Source organism: Bombus impatiens, unplaced genomic scaffold (assembly GCF_000188095.3).
Source record: "Bombus impatiens unplaced genomic scaffold, BIMP_2.2 scf_0312, whole genome shotgun sequence".
Classification (NCBI taxonomy): domain Eukaryota; kingdom Metazoa; phylum Arthropoda; class Insecta; order Hymenoptera; family Apidae; genus Bombus; species Bombus impatiens.
The window spans coordinates 45,432-65,104 of NT_176731.1; the positions used below are offsets into that span (position 1 = coordinate 45,432).

The 19,673-nt window shown below is 35.0% G+C and overlaps 1 protein-coding gene across 2 annotated transcripts in view; it reads left to right on the top strand.

Moving 5' to 3' along the window:
• Nucleotides 1-4,879: 4,879 nt before the first annotated feature.
• Nucleotides 4,880-19,673, top strand: part of LOC100742594 (diacylglycerol kinase 1) — a 71,778-nt gene continuing 56,984 nt past the window's right edge. Inside the window, exons 1-2 of one of the 2 annotated variants that reach the window (XM_012384885.3) lie at nt 4,880-5,004; nt 11,499-11,587. In XM_012384885.3, the coding sequence (XP_012240308.1) occupies nt 4,941-5,004; nt 11,499-11,587 (153 nt within the window). In that variant the 5' untranslated portion in view covers nt 4,880-4,940. The remainder of the gene's footprint in view (nt 5,005-11,498; nt 11,588-19,673) is intronic. The other variant, XM_003488965.4, reaches the window with a different exon arrangement.

Genomic DNA, 19,673 nt, shown 5'->3' on the forward strand with positions numbered 1-19,673 from the left:
TTTAATTTAAAATTCCATGGTGTTTATCGAGAATATTCTTGGGTAATATTTCCTCGTGGTTCTTACGGAATTATTCAATCCCTGGGAATGTATAGTAGGAAATGTCTGTTGTAACATACTTCGAAGACCTTTTGCCTCGCAATGCAATAAAATCTACCGTGGTTTCTAAAGAGAAAGACAATAGAATTTATAAGTCGATAACGATTACACAAAAGCAACGAAACTTTCTGATTTTGTAAAATTCCTATTTGATTACTGACGAGATTACTTGTTTCATAAATCGAATATTTTATAATCGATAAACTAAGATGAAAATATTTTCAAGGGGAAATCCTCGAATAAAGAAGCTTCTCAAGAGCCACCAAAAAAAAAAAAAAAAAAAAAAAAAAAAAAAAAAAAAAAAAATTCAAAAAAAAAAAAAAAAAAAAAAAAAAAAAAAAAAAAAAAAAAAAAAAAAAAAAAAAAAAAAAAAAAAAAAAAAAAAAAAAAAAAAAAAAAAAAAAAAAAAAAAAAAAAAAAAAAAAAAAAAAAAAAAAAAAAAAAAAAAAAAAAAAAAAATGAAGAAAAATAAAATTCGAATGAAAAATGATCATTTTTAATTACACAAACACAACGAGAAGCTTTTCACCTAGATCAGTCATGTAATCTTATCTTTCTCTCTTGCTTCTCTTCCTTTCTTCTTTTTTTTTCCAGTCGAGAACTTTTAATTCTGTTCCCCTGGAGACTCGAGTAATTTCGAAAATTTCTTATTCCAAGTACTTGCGTTAGATAACATCAATCGCCCCTCGGATATCCTGGTAAACTTGTGACAACCATTATCTTATGTTAATTTAATCGGTCAGTCCTCTGGAAACCTGCTTAAGAAACCATTCTCTTTTGTTTATCACAAATTTTATATTGAACATAGTTATGAATCATTATTGAACGAATCGATGACTAACGATATTAAAATAGTCAATCTTGTTCTTTTTAAAACGAAAACAAAAATATTCATCGTATTCAATGTAGGGATATCGATGGATACAGGTTTGTCACATCGTAAACGTCAGCAGCAGCGAGGATGCTAAGAAAAATTCAGAAAGAAACAAAATTTTCGCTTTTCGGGTGATAGCATTGTTAGAATAATTGGCGAAATACAACATACGCGTGAGTAACGACGAAAATTGCAAGGAAAGAAAGCAGGAAGAGAAATTTTCAATTTTCTCAACTAGTTTGCAGGTCGATGAAATCCGCGACTGGCGTTTGAACGTTCTACGTCCACACGAATATTCTCTTATCTCGTTCTTTAGCTCTTTCAAATAGTCAACAGTGTTTTATTTAACGCCGCGGCACACCGCGCTGTATCGAGCGAGATCGGTTGCGAAGAGGTTGCCGATAAGAGACAAACTCTCGCGCAGCCATTCCGCGGAATTCAGCCGTAAACTTTTCCACCACAAAGTGGCAACTTTTGGACTATTTGCTCGTGAACCGATAATTTCACCCTTGAATCCTGTCGCTTGTCGACCCAGCCGTATCTCAGATTTAAATCTTTTTCTTTTTCCCTCTGACGTCTGGATCGAAAGCAGAGATTCAATTTGCCTGGAAATTCTATAAAAATTTCAAATAGACCTGCGTACCTAACGAAATACAGAATACAGAAAACGATCAGAGGAAACTTTGTCAGGTGCTTCTGTCTCTTTGGCAACTCTTTGTTACTCTTCTTTCCTTCCTTGTCGAGTGTTGCGCTGTTTTTAAATATTTACACACTCTGGAAATTGATATAATCGTACTCCTGTTACACATTGTAGAGATTTTTTTATGTATGATTGACATACATTGTTGCGACACACGACTATCTAACGACCAGTGAGGCACAACTGATCGGTTGGTATCGCGAGCCTTGTACGTTACTAGCGCCCAAGGTGGAGGATTATAATAAATGTAAAGAGCGAGGTTTAGTTCACCTTATTTATCCCACTCAATACTCTGAATACAACTGTCTTTAAGTTCACTGGCTATCCTGTAAAATATAATGTTCACTGACTGAATACTGTTATATATTGACTCTTAGAATACTGGTGCAAGAGTGTCTCTTGGTGATGTTGCTGTCGTAGAGGAAGGTTCGTGGTGGGTGTTTCTCAAGTCTGTTCCTAACTGATCATTGGATAAAGACGCATGTTTGAGGATGGGCTTCATGAAGGTTCGCGCGCGAGTGACCTTACGCTTGGGGAAACCCGCGTGCCCGGTCTTCCTGAGATGTAGCATAAAATAAAGAAGTTGCATGCTTTATGGGTTTTCTCCGTGGGGTCCTAAAATACTCTGACTGTACAATAGGCCCACTGTTTATGATGAGTCCGCACTAGGATAGCGTAGACCCTTGACGGTCGTCCTGCCCGAGGATCGCATCTGGTTCACATAAAGCGTCGCGGTAATTACCAGGCGGCCACTCCAAATCCCGAACATACACACGTCACACTGATCAACACCATTAAATTTATATTAATATTATAAAATTATAATTTATATAAATTTATATTAATATTAACACAATGTCGACCGACCACGAGTAAACCCGTGATGCGCTTTTCTCGCGTCAGCGTCGTTTTCTCAGTGCGCTGATGGTGATGATACTGTGGATTTGTTGGTCAGCATACCTCGAGCTGTGTCTCTCGCTTATAAGATCCGTCAAGTTGCGTCCTTTGTTGTAAACAAAATTTCAACGATGACGGAACGTACCAATGAAGAATCTGTCAATGAATTACACGCTGATGTTTTATCTAATTGTCCGGGTGATTGTGAATCAAATTGTGGTGACTTGGAAAACGATACTGTATCGGAAGATAGCGAATCTGATATTAGACCAGTAAAATATCATTAAACCTACGTGTATGTTACAATACAATAAGCGCATGAAGGGGGTAGATCGTGCAGATCAGTTTTTGGCGAACAGCAGTATTTTACGAAAAACTTTAAAGTGGTCGAAAAGATTAGCATTTTTTCTGATAAACTGCACCTTGTTCGATGCATATAAAACGTACTGTACCTATCTGCCAAAAAATAAAACGAGATACACAAAATTTCTACTGGAAGTAGCTAGAGAATGGATAACTGTGGATTCCAAAGAACGCAGCATTGCACCTGACGCTTTTCGAATTTCTAAAACAGCTTCTCATAATGATGCATCCTTCAGGCTTTCCGGACAACTGAGAAACCACGTCTTAGAAAAAATAGTCACTGGCAGAAAAACAAATCCGACTAGAGCGTGCAGAGTATGCTCTTCCAAAGAAAAACGCAGCGAAACTGGATATATTTGCAAAAGCTGTTGCGTACCATTACACGTAGGTGATTGTTACACTGTTTATCACAGGAAAAAAAAATATTAAACGTTGAATAACAAATAAAATTTATTAAAGTTTATTTATATTGTTTCTCTTGCACATGCAATTACGAAATAATAGCCGATGACATGAGATAAATTGTCAATAAAATTGTCGGTCAACAATGTGTTAAAAGGTACAAATTGTGATGTTGCAAATATTTTTTAAAACATACGTATATGAGCTTGTGAGAAGCCAAAACCGATTAACTCAATTTGTTGACAATTTCTCAGTTTCGTTACGTAAGTACAGGATTAATGTTCGATACTAGAAAAAACAATAAGTTGTTTCTATAGTTCATTTATTGTAAATTCGTATATTGCAAGAAGGTTGCACAAATAATAGTAAATTCTATATTAAAAAAATTGTGTTTGTAGTCTTTCTGCGTTTCAACTTACGAAGTTACGTGAATGTGGCTTCTGAGCAGCTTCTATAGACACCCTAAATTTTAAAAAATAATACTCGTAACATCGCATTTTTATACTTTTTAATATACGCAGTCGATCAGTGTATGTTTCGAGGAACTCATACGTGGAAAGCTGAAGGGAATCGTATTCTTGAAAAATCTGGATTCCTTGTTTTCAATGCACGTCTCGCGTCGTCAAAAATTGGTCCGAGAGGACCGCAGTTTACTCCATTTGATGCGAATAGAGAGAGAGAGAGAGAGAGAGAGGAAGGGACGCGACAGGTTTTCTAAGAAGGTAAAACGGATATTCAAGTGAAATGCTTTATAGGCTGGTGGTCCTTAAATTTACGAAGCTCCGTAGCCGAAGTTTCCAACCTGGAAAATTCAAGGAAAAATACAATTCTACAAATAAAAGTTCCGAAGAAGAGAGAAAAATAAGAGAGAAGTAAAAAATGTCGTTTTTATAGAATTTCTTACAAGTTTACGACTACATATATACGATTACAATTACACATATTACAACGATTACAACTCATATCGGTGAAGCATTTATTGCACAAATTACAGCGAGCGTTGGAACGAGCGTGTTTACGAGGTAATTAGCTGGCATTTATCGAATAATCGCGACCGAGTTATTCGTGTAATAATGCGCGTTGCACGTTTAGGATGAATGTTTGAACGTTCATTTTAAACATGTGAAATATTCATCAGAAGGAAAAGAACGAACTTGAGCGATGGTTGTTGATGCAAGGTAAAAAGGTCTCGTCTATCGTGTAAAGCGGACGTTAAGTAGCCGCGAGTGTACTTTGTCGCTAGTCTTCAGACCGCCAAAAAAGATAGCACGTTACGCTTTACGTATTATTATATTACTTTGCAACATTTGCTTGAAAAGTACACTATGAAGAAATTATCGCAAAGATGTTGAAAACCTTGAAAAAATTATTGCAAAGATGTTGAAAATATTCAAGGAACTTGAAACTTTGAAATTGTTTATTAAAGCAGTCGACCTTATCACGTGAATTTATAGCATATGAGACTTTTGTGCGCCAATATCTTCGCGTACAATGGGATTGAAAAGCTTTCCCTAATCCAGCGATATCTTTCCATCTACAGGTGACGACTTTCAGCGTTGGACAACTGGGCGTTCGTCCTGCGGGAGACAAAGACCAGAAGTAAGGATGGCCTTTCACTGGGATAAGCTCTCACCGGCAGAATTTCAACAGCTCCAGGATTTAGCAGTTTGTAAGTAAAAAGTGAAACGGACGGCTGGTTGCGAGTTTAGCAAACTTTGTTACCGAAGCGACGCTGGTCAAGGAAAGATCGTGTTATTTGTGCAATGAGTTTGCACTGATACAGTTTCTTTATCTTTCGAGCGAACGAAAAATGTTACTTTGTTTGCTCATTCGTGTTGCGTGCATGAAAAGAGTTGTTTGCATTTAGATGGATGTGAATCTTAGGAAGATTAAGGGTGTGGCGAAAGAATGGCAATCGAGAACCCAAGTGAAGATTTCGAACATTACATGAACATTTTACGAACCTCGTAAAAAGAGGTAAATGAACAATGTGGCAATTGAAAATATTGCAATAATTCAGCTTTGAAATATAAGAAGAAGTGAAGTTCAAGGTTCAAGGAAAGAGCAGTCAGTGCGATGCTGGTTCGGATTTCTAAATTGATCTGATAATACTTTTCAGTAATTCCGTTCAACCTGCCGATAAGATTAAATAATTTTGATGAAATTTTTGATAAAAAAAAAACAGCGAAACTTATGCAACGATCTAACATCTTATAAAATAAAAATGTTTTTAAACTTAACACGCAAAATTGTAAAATTGCAAAAACGATTGCAACGCATAAACGCGTCTAATAAAGTGAATCTCGAGGATGTCAACTGAAAGTCATGAAATGTCGGGTTCATTGTTTATGGAATTATGGAAATTCACGCGACATCGGCTGGAAAGAAGCGGAATTTATTCCAGCCGCGTTGCACGACACGTTTGTCTTCAGAATTTTTAAATTTCGAAACTGCATTTTTCTTGTGTAAGCCAAACGAAATTACCTAGTACCTTTTACGTTATTTCATTGACATCATAAACCACATTGCCTTCGTTATTCACTTTAGAGAAAACTGCGCTTAAGTAGTACGTATTTGTTTGTCTGACCATAGTTAACCATTTCTACTTATTATTTTGCCAATTTAAAGTGTCATCGATGCAATACATCATACAAGAAAGACAGAGAATATTTTTACATAAAGAAATAACTGTATCTGTTGAAGTAACTACTTCAAGAAAAACTCTACATCTTTATTTATGTACATCCGTGGCCTGGAGACTGCTATTACGCAGAAATATTCTAAATAAGCAGAGGTCCATATTATTGTGCCCTTGAATATACATTATGTTTTGGGTTGCAAGGTCTAGTGGCAAAGGAACTAATAAACAGATTTCTGTTTATGTTTCTTCTCTAGCTAAAGCTATAAGATTAACTTTTTTGGTAATGTTCTTTTGCTATAAATCTATGAACGTGCTTCCTATCGATTCCATTGTATTGTAAGGATATGAATCAGCATAAACTTATACATTATACCGTAGTAACGTAAACTATTATGATTTATTTACAATGAATGGATTGTACACATGTCGATTAAACAGGAAACGATGATTCTTTAACAGGAACTAATCACAATAACGTACTATAATTTAGACAACTCAATGGTTCATTTTCAACTCTCGTCGCCACGGATCCAACACTCTCTATCTCTCTCTCTCACGCGTACCACACTCTGTCGACAACATTAGCAACATTATCTCGACAACACAACTCACACTCCTTGACTTGTCGATTCACACTCCCTGGCTTCTCCACTAACACTCACCGTTAATTCGTCTTTCTCCCTTAGCACCCCTTTGTCTTTTCTTAAGCCCACCACGCACGTGTTCCGCATCTGCTCTTGACCAAGGTCATGTAGTCCTTTTTCACGAAACTATTCGATCGAAGGACCGACGACACATTGATAGGCCTGTCGGCACTTCGACTTTCTCGCGACATTGTTTATGGTTCAGCCGATATCTCTTAGGTCTTTCGTCTGCGATACTGCGTTACTTATACTTGTAGCTTTATTCATTTTAATATACTTTTCTATTACAAATTCATCCACTCGTTCTTCAATCAGTCAATCTCAACGGTATCTAAAAAGTTAACGATTTGTGTAACAAGTGGAAAATTAAAAAAGAAAAATTCCGATTGCTATCCAATATCCTGAATACAGATTTGCCATTTTTGAGAAGAGCAACAGCCAATTGCCCGATTTTGGTGCGGAAACGTGAGTTTCCGAACGGGGCCGTTAATCATGCGAAACGTTGGTGCGCGATCCATCATAGTTCTTGTCAATCGCCTCGAAAATGCCGACTACCTAAAAATATCTTGCTCGTTAAGTGCATTATAACATCGATGTTTGGTAGATTAGACCAATGGTCTGCTATTATTAGTCAATTTATCGGTGTTGTTTCCTCTGCAAACAACTGAATCCCAGATGTCCGATCGATTGTCTTTCTATTCTATAGCTCTCGTGCTTTTTCTTTCTTCCTTGCGGCCAGACCTGGCCAATAAACCGAGCGAAAACGCGCCTTTATCCCTTGCTGTCCCTTTTTTCTCTATGCCTGGCTATTCGTTCGAAAGCTCAGCCTCTACTCCACGAACCGAGTAATATTGCGTCGATATCGTTTTAATTGCCAACGCCAGAACCACCACGAACTGTTGACATTCGTCCCGGTGAAGTTTGTTCATTGGCTGGGTCAAGCATCCTATCGATAAAGACCGGTTTGCGGTAAGAAGCATAGTCGAAGAAATTGGTATATGTATACAGTCAGGAATAACAATAAATGGATAGGTAGTGGAAGTAGGTATTATTATGTAACATAGTTTAATCGAGCCGGTACTAGTGATATACAGGGTGGTTGGTAACTGGTGGTATAAGCGGAAAGGGGGTGATTCTACGCGAAAAAAGAAGTCGAAAATATAAAGTAACAATTTTTCGTTTGAGGCTTTGCTTTCGAGAAAATCGACTTTGAATTTTCGCTCGGTACGCCTGCACTTTATCACGTCTCGTTATAACGGATCTCACTGTAGATCATTGTCTCGATGGAATAATATAGAATAGAAAATATAGAAAATGTAGAATAAAAATTTTTTTAAATTTCTTTTTTTTAATTTTTCAATCGAGACAACTATCTACAGTGAGATCCGTTATAACGAGACGTGAAGTTCACGCGTACCGAGCGATAATTCAAAGTCGATTTTCTCGAAAACAAAGCCTCGAACGAAAAATTTTTATTCTATATTTTCGACTTCTGTTTTCGCGTAGAATCACCCCCTTTCCGCTTGTACTATCAGTTACCAACCACCCTGTATATCCTTATATCAATCATTGGGTAAATAATTGAAATTAGTATTTACATTTTCTTGTAAACAAACTATATTTAACGAAACTTCATTGATATTTATTTCCACTGTCTGTTCACTTGACTGTAATTGTTGAAATAGATATACAGATAAGCGTTCGCCTAAATTCCAATATATTTCTTCCGCCCAAACTCAAATGACCCAGTCTTGCGATTTCCCAGTGTGTATTGGATCGGCAGCTAAGTGATTGCGGATTTTGTCATTAGATGGTATTGACAAAATATGCAATCACTTAATCGCCAACCCAATACTTGGTTCTGGTTTCTCGAGCTGGGTGTAACCCTAAATTCCATATCTTTTTCCTTTGATTTGGCCAGATCTATTATTTTTCCCTCTGGTGGAACTGGCAAAGTCTCTACCTGTTCTGTCAGAATTACTACGCGGATTTATTGGAATTTAAGCAGCTACGCACTACGGTAGTAAGGTGGTAAAATCCATACAATATCATTGATTAGGTTGTATCAGCAATTATATGATGCACACGGTGCGTTAATCGTTTCGAATGGGTTTCAGTATTAAGTAGTATAAGGCGCTGAAGCTCAGCCAAATGTATACGGTACGGTACCGTTGTATTCGTTTGCGGAAAGTTCTCGTCATGAGGTTTTTTCCTTTAGCTGTTAATTATAATGATCGTGGAATCGTCGCAGAGAACACCACAGGTTTCCGTATAATGTTAGGTCGTCCGAAAAGTTTCTTTCGTTTTATAAGGAAATAACTGATGCACAACTTTTTTCGTTTTATATCATTTTATCGAATCCATTTTGTTCTATCAAAGTAAAGATCACAACGTTTGACAGATTAGGTTTCATGTTTGTATAAAAATGCATCGTTGTAAAAGAAAGACACTTTTCGAACAACCTAACATATAGAGGGAGTGCAGCGTTTTTGGAAATTATTGGTAATCTGGAATACCAAAATATCTAAAACACTAGTAACGTCATCTGATCTATAACGTCACAAATAATAAGGGCGAATGACCCGTGAACCAATGATATTTGTGAACTAACCGTAATTTTGAAATTTTCGATTCTATTTGCAGGGTAAAAGAATATCAAATTGCGAATGGTTTTCAGCAATTATTTCGCTGTGGTGGTGATTAGAATACGTCAAAACTTTATACTAAGATCATTTAATCTACTCGTTTGTATATTAATTCTATGGTTTCATGTCAATTTTGCGAATATTTCGAGGATACAAAATCTGACGTGGAATTTTAGATTTTTATATGATATTGCTAATTCAGAATACGTAAGATAAACTTACCGAGAATGCTATGTATCTCTTTTACAACGTGAATTACAGCGAAGGCAAGAGAGGAGAAACGCGGTTGCAGTGCTTCATGAGTGAAATGTGGCTGCATTGTATTCAATATGTTATGACTGCGGAAAATTATACGTCTAACTACTACAAACAAATTTTGAGACATAAGATTGATATTTATCTAAGATAATTATTCCTATGCTGTGAATTTTCTACTCGGTTAAATCCCAAGAGGAAATAATTTTATTATTTACTTGTTCTTTATTTTTATATTTATAATAAAGGTAAATTGCAATACCGCTAGTTCAAATTGTCTACAACATAACAAAATCATTACCTTTCTCTATTTTTACACCAAAAGTTCACATACTTTTTGTTTTCCATTGTTACTGAAAGTTTGGAATATAAAAATTTATTAGTTTCTTTATAATATTGCGCACTTTTTTTTCTTGGTATCCTGTGCTGTAATTGTTTATTCTTCTTAAACAAACTGATATTCCAAATACGCTGCACTTGCTGTATATATTTATAAACAAATACCTATATCATTTACAGTAGTGCGATATCCACTGACATAGTTGTACTTGAGTATTACAGGATACTCCTTGTCCTTGTCGTTATCAGTTAATGAGTTAATCAGTTAATCGTTATCAGTTAATAACAAAGAAACAGGAAAAAAACTGAGGTTTTGTAGAAGAAATATTGTAAAAGATATCGTGTGAAATTAAAGAGTGATATCAGTTTCAAGATGAAGGAAAGAGGGAAAGTATCTATTATTTGGTCAGAGACCTATCTGCCAAAAAATAAAACAAGATACAACAACTTTCTACTGGAAATAGCTAGAGAATGGATAACTGTGGATTCCAAGGAACGCAGCATTGCACCTGACGCTTCTCGAATTTCTAAAACAGCTTCTCATAATGATGCATCCTTCGGGCTTTCCGGACAACTGAGAAACCACGTCTTAGAAAAAATAGTCACTGGCAGAAAAACAAATCCGACTAGAGCGTGCAGAGTATGCTCTTCGAAAGAAAAAACGCAGCGAAACTAAACATATTTGCAAAAGCTGTTGCGTACCATTACACGTAGGTGATTGTTACACTGTTTATCACAGGAAAAAGAAATATTAAACGTTGAATAATAAATAAAATTTATTAAAGTTTATTTATATTGTTTCTCTTGCACATGCAATTACGAAATAATAGCCGGTGACATGAGATAAATTTTCAGTAAAATTGCCGGTCAACAATGTGTTAAAAAGTACAAATTGCACTGCACTTGCTGTATATATTTATAAACAAATATCTATATCATTTACAGTAGTACGATATTCACTGACATAGTTGTACCTGAGTATTACAGGATACTCCTTATCCTGTAATAATCAGTTAATGAGTTCATCAGTTAATCAGTTAATTGTTATCAATTAATAACAGAGAAACAAGCAAAAAACTGAGGTTTTGTAGAAGAAATATTGTAAAAGATATCGTGTGAAACTAAAAAGTGATATCAGTTTCAAGAAAAGAAGGAAAGTATCTCTTATTTATCGTTAGAGATCAGTGTCGGATGAATCATTTAGGACTTGTATACTGCCACTGACTATGTATACGTTATACGAACAAGCAAGTAGTTTAGCTATTTTTGAAGCTACAAGCAACGTGTGTTTTGATCAGGAAATTCGATCGTTTCGTTAATTCGCGACTGAGAAAACACGTATCTTTTGAAATTTCATAAGCTAAAGTTGTTTTATTGTTATCGTTAGGTATTAATTATTATTGTTGTTTAATAGGGTGGCGATTTCTTCTTTCTTTTTTTTATTAAATGTGTAGAATTGTAAAATTTTCGTAACTACGAGGTCGAACGTAATTTCATTGTAGATTCTAAGCAGAGAACACAATGCGCTCTTCGGCCATTGCATTGCTACTCTGGAAATTGTATTTTCTGTTCCGGTAAACAGGAAGCCACCGGTACTGCGTACGGCAAGTCACAGTTGCTTTTAACTTCATTGTTTCAGATTCTGCGCGAAAGCTACAAGATGTCCTCACCGAATTCTGCGGATCAAACACAACGCCCAGCGGTGCGCCGAAATATCATCCAGATGGTGTAAGTTGAGTCGAAATTCTCTATTGATTATACCGTTGAATCAATCTTCTCGTTGAATTTGAAATTTACTCTGGTTCTTTAATATTTGTTATGGTTTTATCGCCCACTCGTCTTCTTTTCTTTCCGACTTTACCAATTTGTATGGGAAATTAAATTATTGCCATATAGGAGAATTATTTTGAGTTAATTCATACGAAAATGCTATTTTTACAAATAAAACCGTAACCATTCGTATATTCCTTTAAAACATCAAAGTAACTTCTACATAACTCTCTTATAAGAATTTACGTTATTTATAGCAAATATGATTAATAATCAAGGATAAAATTTAACAAATATAACTTATTAAATATAATTATGGAACATTTCGCATACAGCAAACTAAATATGTGTAATATTGTGAAGGATTCATTGGCAGTGGGAAAGTGCATTTTCTTTGATGAGTACAAGAAACGGTGCCTAACGTCAATATTTGCCTAAAGAATTCTATTGTGAATCATTCAAAGTCTTACGAGTATACAATAGCGTAACGTATAGGAGCATAAAGATTTCTCTATTAGATTTTCTCTTTATCCACAACTTATAATATTACCATATCAATTCTTCTACCGAAGCTTTTAAAATTACGTTACCTGTAAAATATTCCCTCGACAATTCGGCCAAGTATCAAGATGCTATCGCTGTGTCATTTGAACATGAGAATAAATTAGTCGCCGGAAAAAGAACGATACGGCTAATGATGATAGAGAAAAATAAAGAAACGTTGTTGAAAACGTCAAACGGTTCTCATTAATTCTTGGTCAGTTTCAACTTAATCTTTAGCTTTACTATTCTTAGTTGCGTGAATGAAATACTCCCGGAGGATGGACGATATTCATGAAACGTGCGCGTTTTTAAAAAAGAAACAGAGAAAATAATTGGATGAATCAACGTCATCGCAATAGCACGAAAATTCAGCAAAGTGGCAAACGGTCGAGTAATACGCTGCGTGCTTGAAAGCTTTAATTCCGAGAGCACGACGTAATTTCATTACAATTTTTTTTTTTTTTACATTTTTTCGTACAGTCGTTGAAAGTAGTCGCGCGTCGACTAAATTTCCACCGATACACGAAATAATGCGTTCGCAATCTGCATTTTGCCTCCGCTTCGTCGACCTCGGAATTCATGCGAAATAAAACGATCAGAATGCAGGCGGATAATAGCGTAACCAAATAATCGTTGCAATTCTCTAGTAAACGTCTCTGAATCACGTTCGAACATAATCACGCAATGATTATTTTATTTTTGATTCTTCGTATATTTGTCTAGTTATTTTCTCTTTGGATATATAGAGGACTTGTGTAGAGAATGTTTGACCGTGAGATTTATTGCACGAGATTGCTCGTTGTTGAAACCATCGAATATATTTAAAAATAATTCAATAAATTAGCATACGGACAATATTCGCTGAAACGCTCGTACAGTGTATAAGTTGGAAAATAAAATCGCTGATAAATACTCGATAAATGCTCGATAGATACTCGTACATACTGATCGATAACTGTTAGATAACTTGGTTGATAACTGATTCGCAGGACTAACGGATAACTCTCTTCCTTACGATTGCGTCCGTTTATTTATACTGGTCGAGGAGAGTCGGAAAATTCAAATTCGTCTTTGTTCGACGTTGTCTATTCATTCTTGCATTACGTGTATCCCACCGATCTTGATACTCCGAGGCAAAACAACAACATGATTTGAATTATCCTCTAACTCATGTGCCGCTACAGATATAATATACAGGATGGTTGATAACTGGTGGCACAAGCGGAAGGAGGGTGATTCTACGCGAAAAAAGAAGTCGAAAATGTAGAATAACAATTTTTCGTTCGAGGCTTTGTTTTCGAGAAAATCGACTTTGAATTATCGCTCGGTACGCGTGAACTTCACGTCTCATTATGACGGATCTCACTTCTATACGTTATAACGGATCTAATTTTTATTCTATATTTTCGACTATATTTTATTCTATATTCTATATTGCAAGCCAAATATTGCTTCTAGGCGAAAAAAGAAGTCGAAAATGTAGAATAAAAATTTTTCGTTTGAGGCTTTGTTTTCGAGAAAATCGACTTTGAATTTTCGCTCGGTACGCGTTATAACGGATCTCACTGTAGATCGTTGCCTCGATGGAAAAATTAAAAAAAAAATTGTTTAAATTAAAAAAAATAACGTCAATCGAGAAAACGATCTGCAGTGAGATCCGTTATAACGAGATGCGATAAAGTGCACGCGTACCGAACGAAAATTCAAAGTCGATTTTCTCGAAAACAAAGCCTCAAACGAAAAATTTTTATTCTACATTTTCGACTTCTTTTTTCGCCTAGAAGCAATATTTGGCTTGCAATATAGAATATAGAATAAAATATCTTTACCACCAGTTACCAATCACCCTGTATATATAAGCAAAATATTAAGAATATATATACATATTGTTATCAATATGTATCTTCATATGTAGAATTTCGAGGAAAAAGTTTTCTAATCAAACAAAATTCTAAGTGGAGTTTCTCTCCAAATTCGTTACACGTTGCAATTTCAAACTTTTGCAAGCGAGACAAATTATTTTGCTTTGATTATTGATAGCAACATATGTTTCGTATAATTTTGTAAATAAATGCAAAATACACTGAAATTTAAGTATTTACACGGAAACTTGAATAAGTTATACTATAATAGTATAGTAAGTTCTGTCGATAAAATAACATAGTTTGCTTAACTAATCGTCAAGAGTCAATATTTTTTTTAACGATAACACTCTTGTCGATAGGAAAAATAAAACGAATTTGGATCCCTGTTGGACCAAACGACGCACGTTCGAGTGTGATAGCGTCGATTTGGGGGCGAAAACGTGAACAGTGTGTGCGAAAACACAAGTACATGTACGTAAAGCACATCGTGCGGTATAAACTCGCAATAACTCGCACCTGTTCCCGTGGACCCAGACATATTCCCACTGTAATAGCTACAGGAATAGTTTCGGATTTTATGGGACGCGTGTTTCCTCGATGCATACTAACACGTTCTAACCCTTTGCGTGTAGTTCACATATACAGTTATATCGATTGCATATTTGTCGTTGTATTAAAAGCGGTTGTACTGTATGAAATGTGGCATCAAGTCACAGCAAGACCGGTGACTTTACCTTTTATGGCCACGAGATTTTCCGTCAAAGGTAACGATTATACCTTATCCGCCAGCTTTATATGTTGCTTCGTTCTAGACGCGCATAGCTTAGCGCATGTCAGTGAATAATATGCGATATATTGTACCATGTCTGGGAATAAATTTCATAGATTTTATCGTAATAGCTATATGGTAGTTATATGTAAATAAATCATCATTGTTTAGGAAATTCATTGTTAGTTCAATTTAGTTCAAAAGAGTGACTGTCCGTTTACTCGAAGATCTAAATTTTGTAATCCTTTATATTCTGAAAATTCTTTAAACACTCGTTCAATACCAGAACAATGAATGAGAATTTTGAAATCTAAAATGAACGAATGTGCAATTTTCGAGATCCAGTGTTATGCTCCGAAGAGAAAATGATTGTAAATGTCTGTGAATTTGTTTGTACAATAGCTGTTTTTTCACTTTTCGATTTTATATCGGTAAAAGAAAGACAAAAATCTGGTAACACATTACGCATTATCAGTAGAAGAGCATAAACGATTAAAAATACGAATAAAAAAGTTTAAACCTTCGACCAAATTGTTTAAAAATATTTTGAACGAATTATTAGTAAATATTCTGTTGTATCCACTTATTAAACCACAATGTTTTGTAAAAAAAAATCAACAACACAATTAGTCTCACGTCAATCAAAAGGCAGTTTTGACAGCATATTGAATTTTAAAATTATCTACTCCGCTATAAGACACGAAAACTATGACTCATCGAGTCTTCCTTCGTGGTCTTCGAATAGTTTCGTTAAAAATTCACTTCGCTGATTTTAGCTGCTAAGGTTACGCTAAATCCTGTAGACGTTTCGCTTTCAAAGCGAATGTTTCTACTAGCCTCTTGTTCCACGGTAAACGCGCAACAGAACGATGTCACGATGTTATCCATTTTGTTGCTAGATTTTAAATCATCAATGTTTGCTAAACAACTTGTCACTCTTTACTTGTATCTTTTTATTCGGGAATTTGATATCCGAGCCTCAGTGACAACGTAACTTTAAACTCTTGACTGTCGTCTGGAATTTAACCACCGTGCTGCGTGAAATATTCAGCCGTGAATACTCGAGTAATATAATCTGCAACAACTATGAAATTAACATAATCAACACGTGGAAAACTTTAAAGCAAGTAAATTAGCTAATTTATCCGTATGAAAAGAATCAGAAGAATCATCATATTTTTATAATATTCAGGTTGTTATAATGATTATAAAAATATTAGAAATCTAAATATAATTATATTGAGATTGTAAATATTGTTAAATATATCTATGTCTACTACGAAAATAAAGTTGCGACTTAATTACTTGTGAAACTATAGATAATGTTATTGTATTAACTATGGAAGTTCTAAATTAAAATTCTCAAAATCCTGATCTATTATCATTTGCAACCTACCATATCTTTGAACTTAATAAACGGTTTACTTTTAATCAAATATCATTGACACCAATTTAAATCAGAACTAAGAAATCAACAAAATGGACTGGTCACGTTTACTCCCAAACTCCAATAATATAAACATAATGTATCATTGATATCCATTGACAAAGGTTCTAACAGAGAATAGTTTTCAATGTTTGTCAAGACATAACGTTAATAATAATCGGTTATTAGGGAGACTTACGATGACAGTCTCGGACGCAATGATAAAACTATGAGAATAAGGGTTGTTATCGTAGTCGAAGCGATAGCTGATAATGTTCCTTGACTGATGGATTGTCGAGTGGCGCATCAACCACGGGGGAAGCCGTGAAAGGCGAGTATACATCGTTATCCGGTACCAGGATAACGATCCTTTATATCGAGCTAGCTTACACTTCTATATTTATTTCCCTTTCACGATTACGTCGCCAGCGCCCTGAGCAAATATTACGCAAGAGATTCCTTCATATCCACATCTTCTTTTCTTTCTCCTCTCTTACCCGTTTTCATTAATTAACACTACAACTACCGATTGTTAACACGAAGCTATTTCTACCATAATTGGTCAAATTGACTGGTCTTTAAAAAATGCATAATAATAGAATATTTTTATATTTATTGATTTATTACTTTCTTACAGAAGCAATTCCATGTTATGTAGTGCATTTTTCGTATTATTAATCCATCTGAGACCACGATCGACCTAAACGAGGGTTGACACATTTAGAAAATTGTAGAACCAGTCGTTTTGACTGTTGTGGTATTTCTAGCGATCGATTGGGAATTTTCCTGATAGCTAATATCATCATATCGAATGATACGCGGTAAAAATTTGAAAAACGTGTGGCAAGTTGTGGAAAACGAGAAAACTGGTTAATTGGGGTTCGATAAACAGATTGCAGGACCCTTTTACACTGACAAGTACCACTCATTTTGGCTGCTACTGGTATAAGTAGCCTCAATATAAAATTATTTTCAGTTTGAATACATAAAAAACAAAATAAAATTTATTATATCGTTCTTTTAGTTATCGTTGCGAAAATCATTACATCGTGAAGTAGAAATTTTAAAATAAAATTGTAAAACCAGTCAATTTGGCTGGTGTGGTAGTCCAAGTGTTAATTCTCTTCTCGTCCATTTTACCATCGATGAGTTTATTCTCCCGTAATGCGAAGATAATCTGTCTGCTTAAACGATCCTCTCTTTTCGCATTTTTCATTCGTCTATCACAGGATTTGTGTGCATCATGTAAGTACAATTTGTGTCGTTTTCGTTCTATTATGTGCACATGCACACTGCAGAATGACACACATGGATATAAATAGCAAGGGAGATTCTTTGATCGAGCGAAATTACTGGCTCGCTTTTATCCACGAAACTCACCGAGTGAGAAAGAGGTCCATCAGGACCATCTTGACCTCAGAGGAAATAACATCCAGTTGAACCAACTAAGCGATCAACGATGTAATTCGAGCCTTCTTGTTCGTCGATAATCACTAAATTCTTTGCGATAAGGTGACAGACAAAGAGAGACAAAGAGACTAGAAAATAATTTTGAGTAATTAATCTCTTTATAAGACGCTCGAGTTGTACGGAAACTTGAAACAATTTAATGTAATTAATCTTCGTTTACATAGGGCCGTAAAGCGTATAGTTGCAAACAAATGACGCCGCTACAGATTCTCTCAGTCTTCGTTTAACAAATGTTTCTTACAAGATACGATGTTGGTAAAAAAATGTACGTTATTTAAATGGAAATTTGATTGCGTTTTTCTTTTAGAATTCTATGTAATGGTAGATTGTATTCCATTTTTTACTATTCTTCACTGAATGTTAAAAGAAATAGAAATATGAAAAAATAATCTCTTCGAAAACAAAATTTCGTATGAAAAAATTATTCTATGTTTTCGATTTATTATATTTTCATCTAGAATCACATACTTCCTGGTTGTACATCAGTTATAAATAAAACGATCATCCAGACATCCTAGGTTTAAAAAAGGAGATTTGAGAAAATTGAACATATTCTCTAGGAGCAAATATTTTTCAAATTAGTGTTATTCTATATTAAAATTGTATTTTTAATTGTTTACGAACTTGTAACGCTGCGATAGCAATCGATAAATAATTAAATTCTGCAGTAAAACACGAGTTAATTCTCAAAGGTTTCATTTGAAGGAAGAACAGTATTCCTATAAATTCCTAGACGAAACACCAGAGACAGGGGGAGAGACATAGAGATGCGCTGTTGGTAACATGGCAGGACGCTTTCGTCCTTTCTGCCGGATCACTAGTCGTGAGTTATAATTGAACATGCCAGACATGGTTAACTATTCCGTGTCGGTCACGATCGACCTCAAATCTCCACTTTGCCCACTACTGAGAGAATTCAATTTGCTCTGTCACGCCTCTTCCTCTAATATATGCTATTAATTATGCACGCTAGAATTAGGATATTCACCACCAATAGTATGCATTAAGAAGTTCAATTTGCACTGTATACAGATTTACCCATGAATCGAGATTTCCGCGGGAAATCTCACTGTCCGTGAATCTAACGTTAATTCAAGAAATTCTGATTAGAATCGTCAAGCAGAATTAATTACTTAGCGAAACAAAATTATTATGGTAAATAGAAGAAAATCCATCATCTCTTGGGTGATTTATTTCGAAGCTTGGAAATTATTCAAATGGTTTTTAATTAGCATTAGAATTACTGACGTTACGGTACAAAACTTGTTCAAAAAAAAAAAAAAAAAAGAAAATACAGCGTAAAGCAGAATAGAAATTTTTGTCCATATACAGGGTGGGTCGACTGAGTGAGATCATCTAAATATTTGCATTATTTGTTGGCGCATACAAAAAGTTTCTCGGGAAAAGGTTACACTGCTTCGTGTGGTACATGTGATACTAGAAATAGCTTTTTTGATTATTTTTTTACGAAACCTCCAGATTAATGATATTTTTTTGTAGATGATCTACTGCCTTATCGCTTGCAATAGGAATTAATGTTTATGTTTGGATACGAACGTGAAGAATCAGCGCGCTGCGTAATCCGAGAAATGCCACGTTCATCGAGATATCGCGTACAATTTGAATGCATTCAGACGTAAATATGTGGAAACGATGATTCGAATTTTCCAGTAGATCTTTAAACTCTTCTTCACACTCTTCGAAAATATCCAAAAATAAACATAGGGTTATCAATGAAAAAATATCGGTAAACCTCGAGATCTCATAGAAAAATAATCATAAAGAAGATTTATTTGCAATATTACACGTGCTCCTTGAAATAGTGCAATTTTCTCTTGCAAAGTTTCTTTATACGACAATAAATGATGCAGATATTTAGGTGATTGCATTTATCTGATCCATCCTGTACGTTAAAAGATCACTAAAAAATCCCGAAATTATTGAAAATACTTGCAAATTCGTCATTGCAAA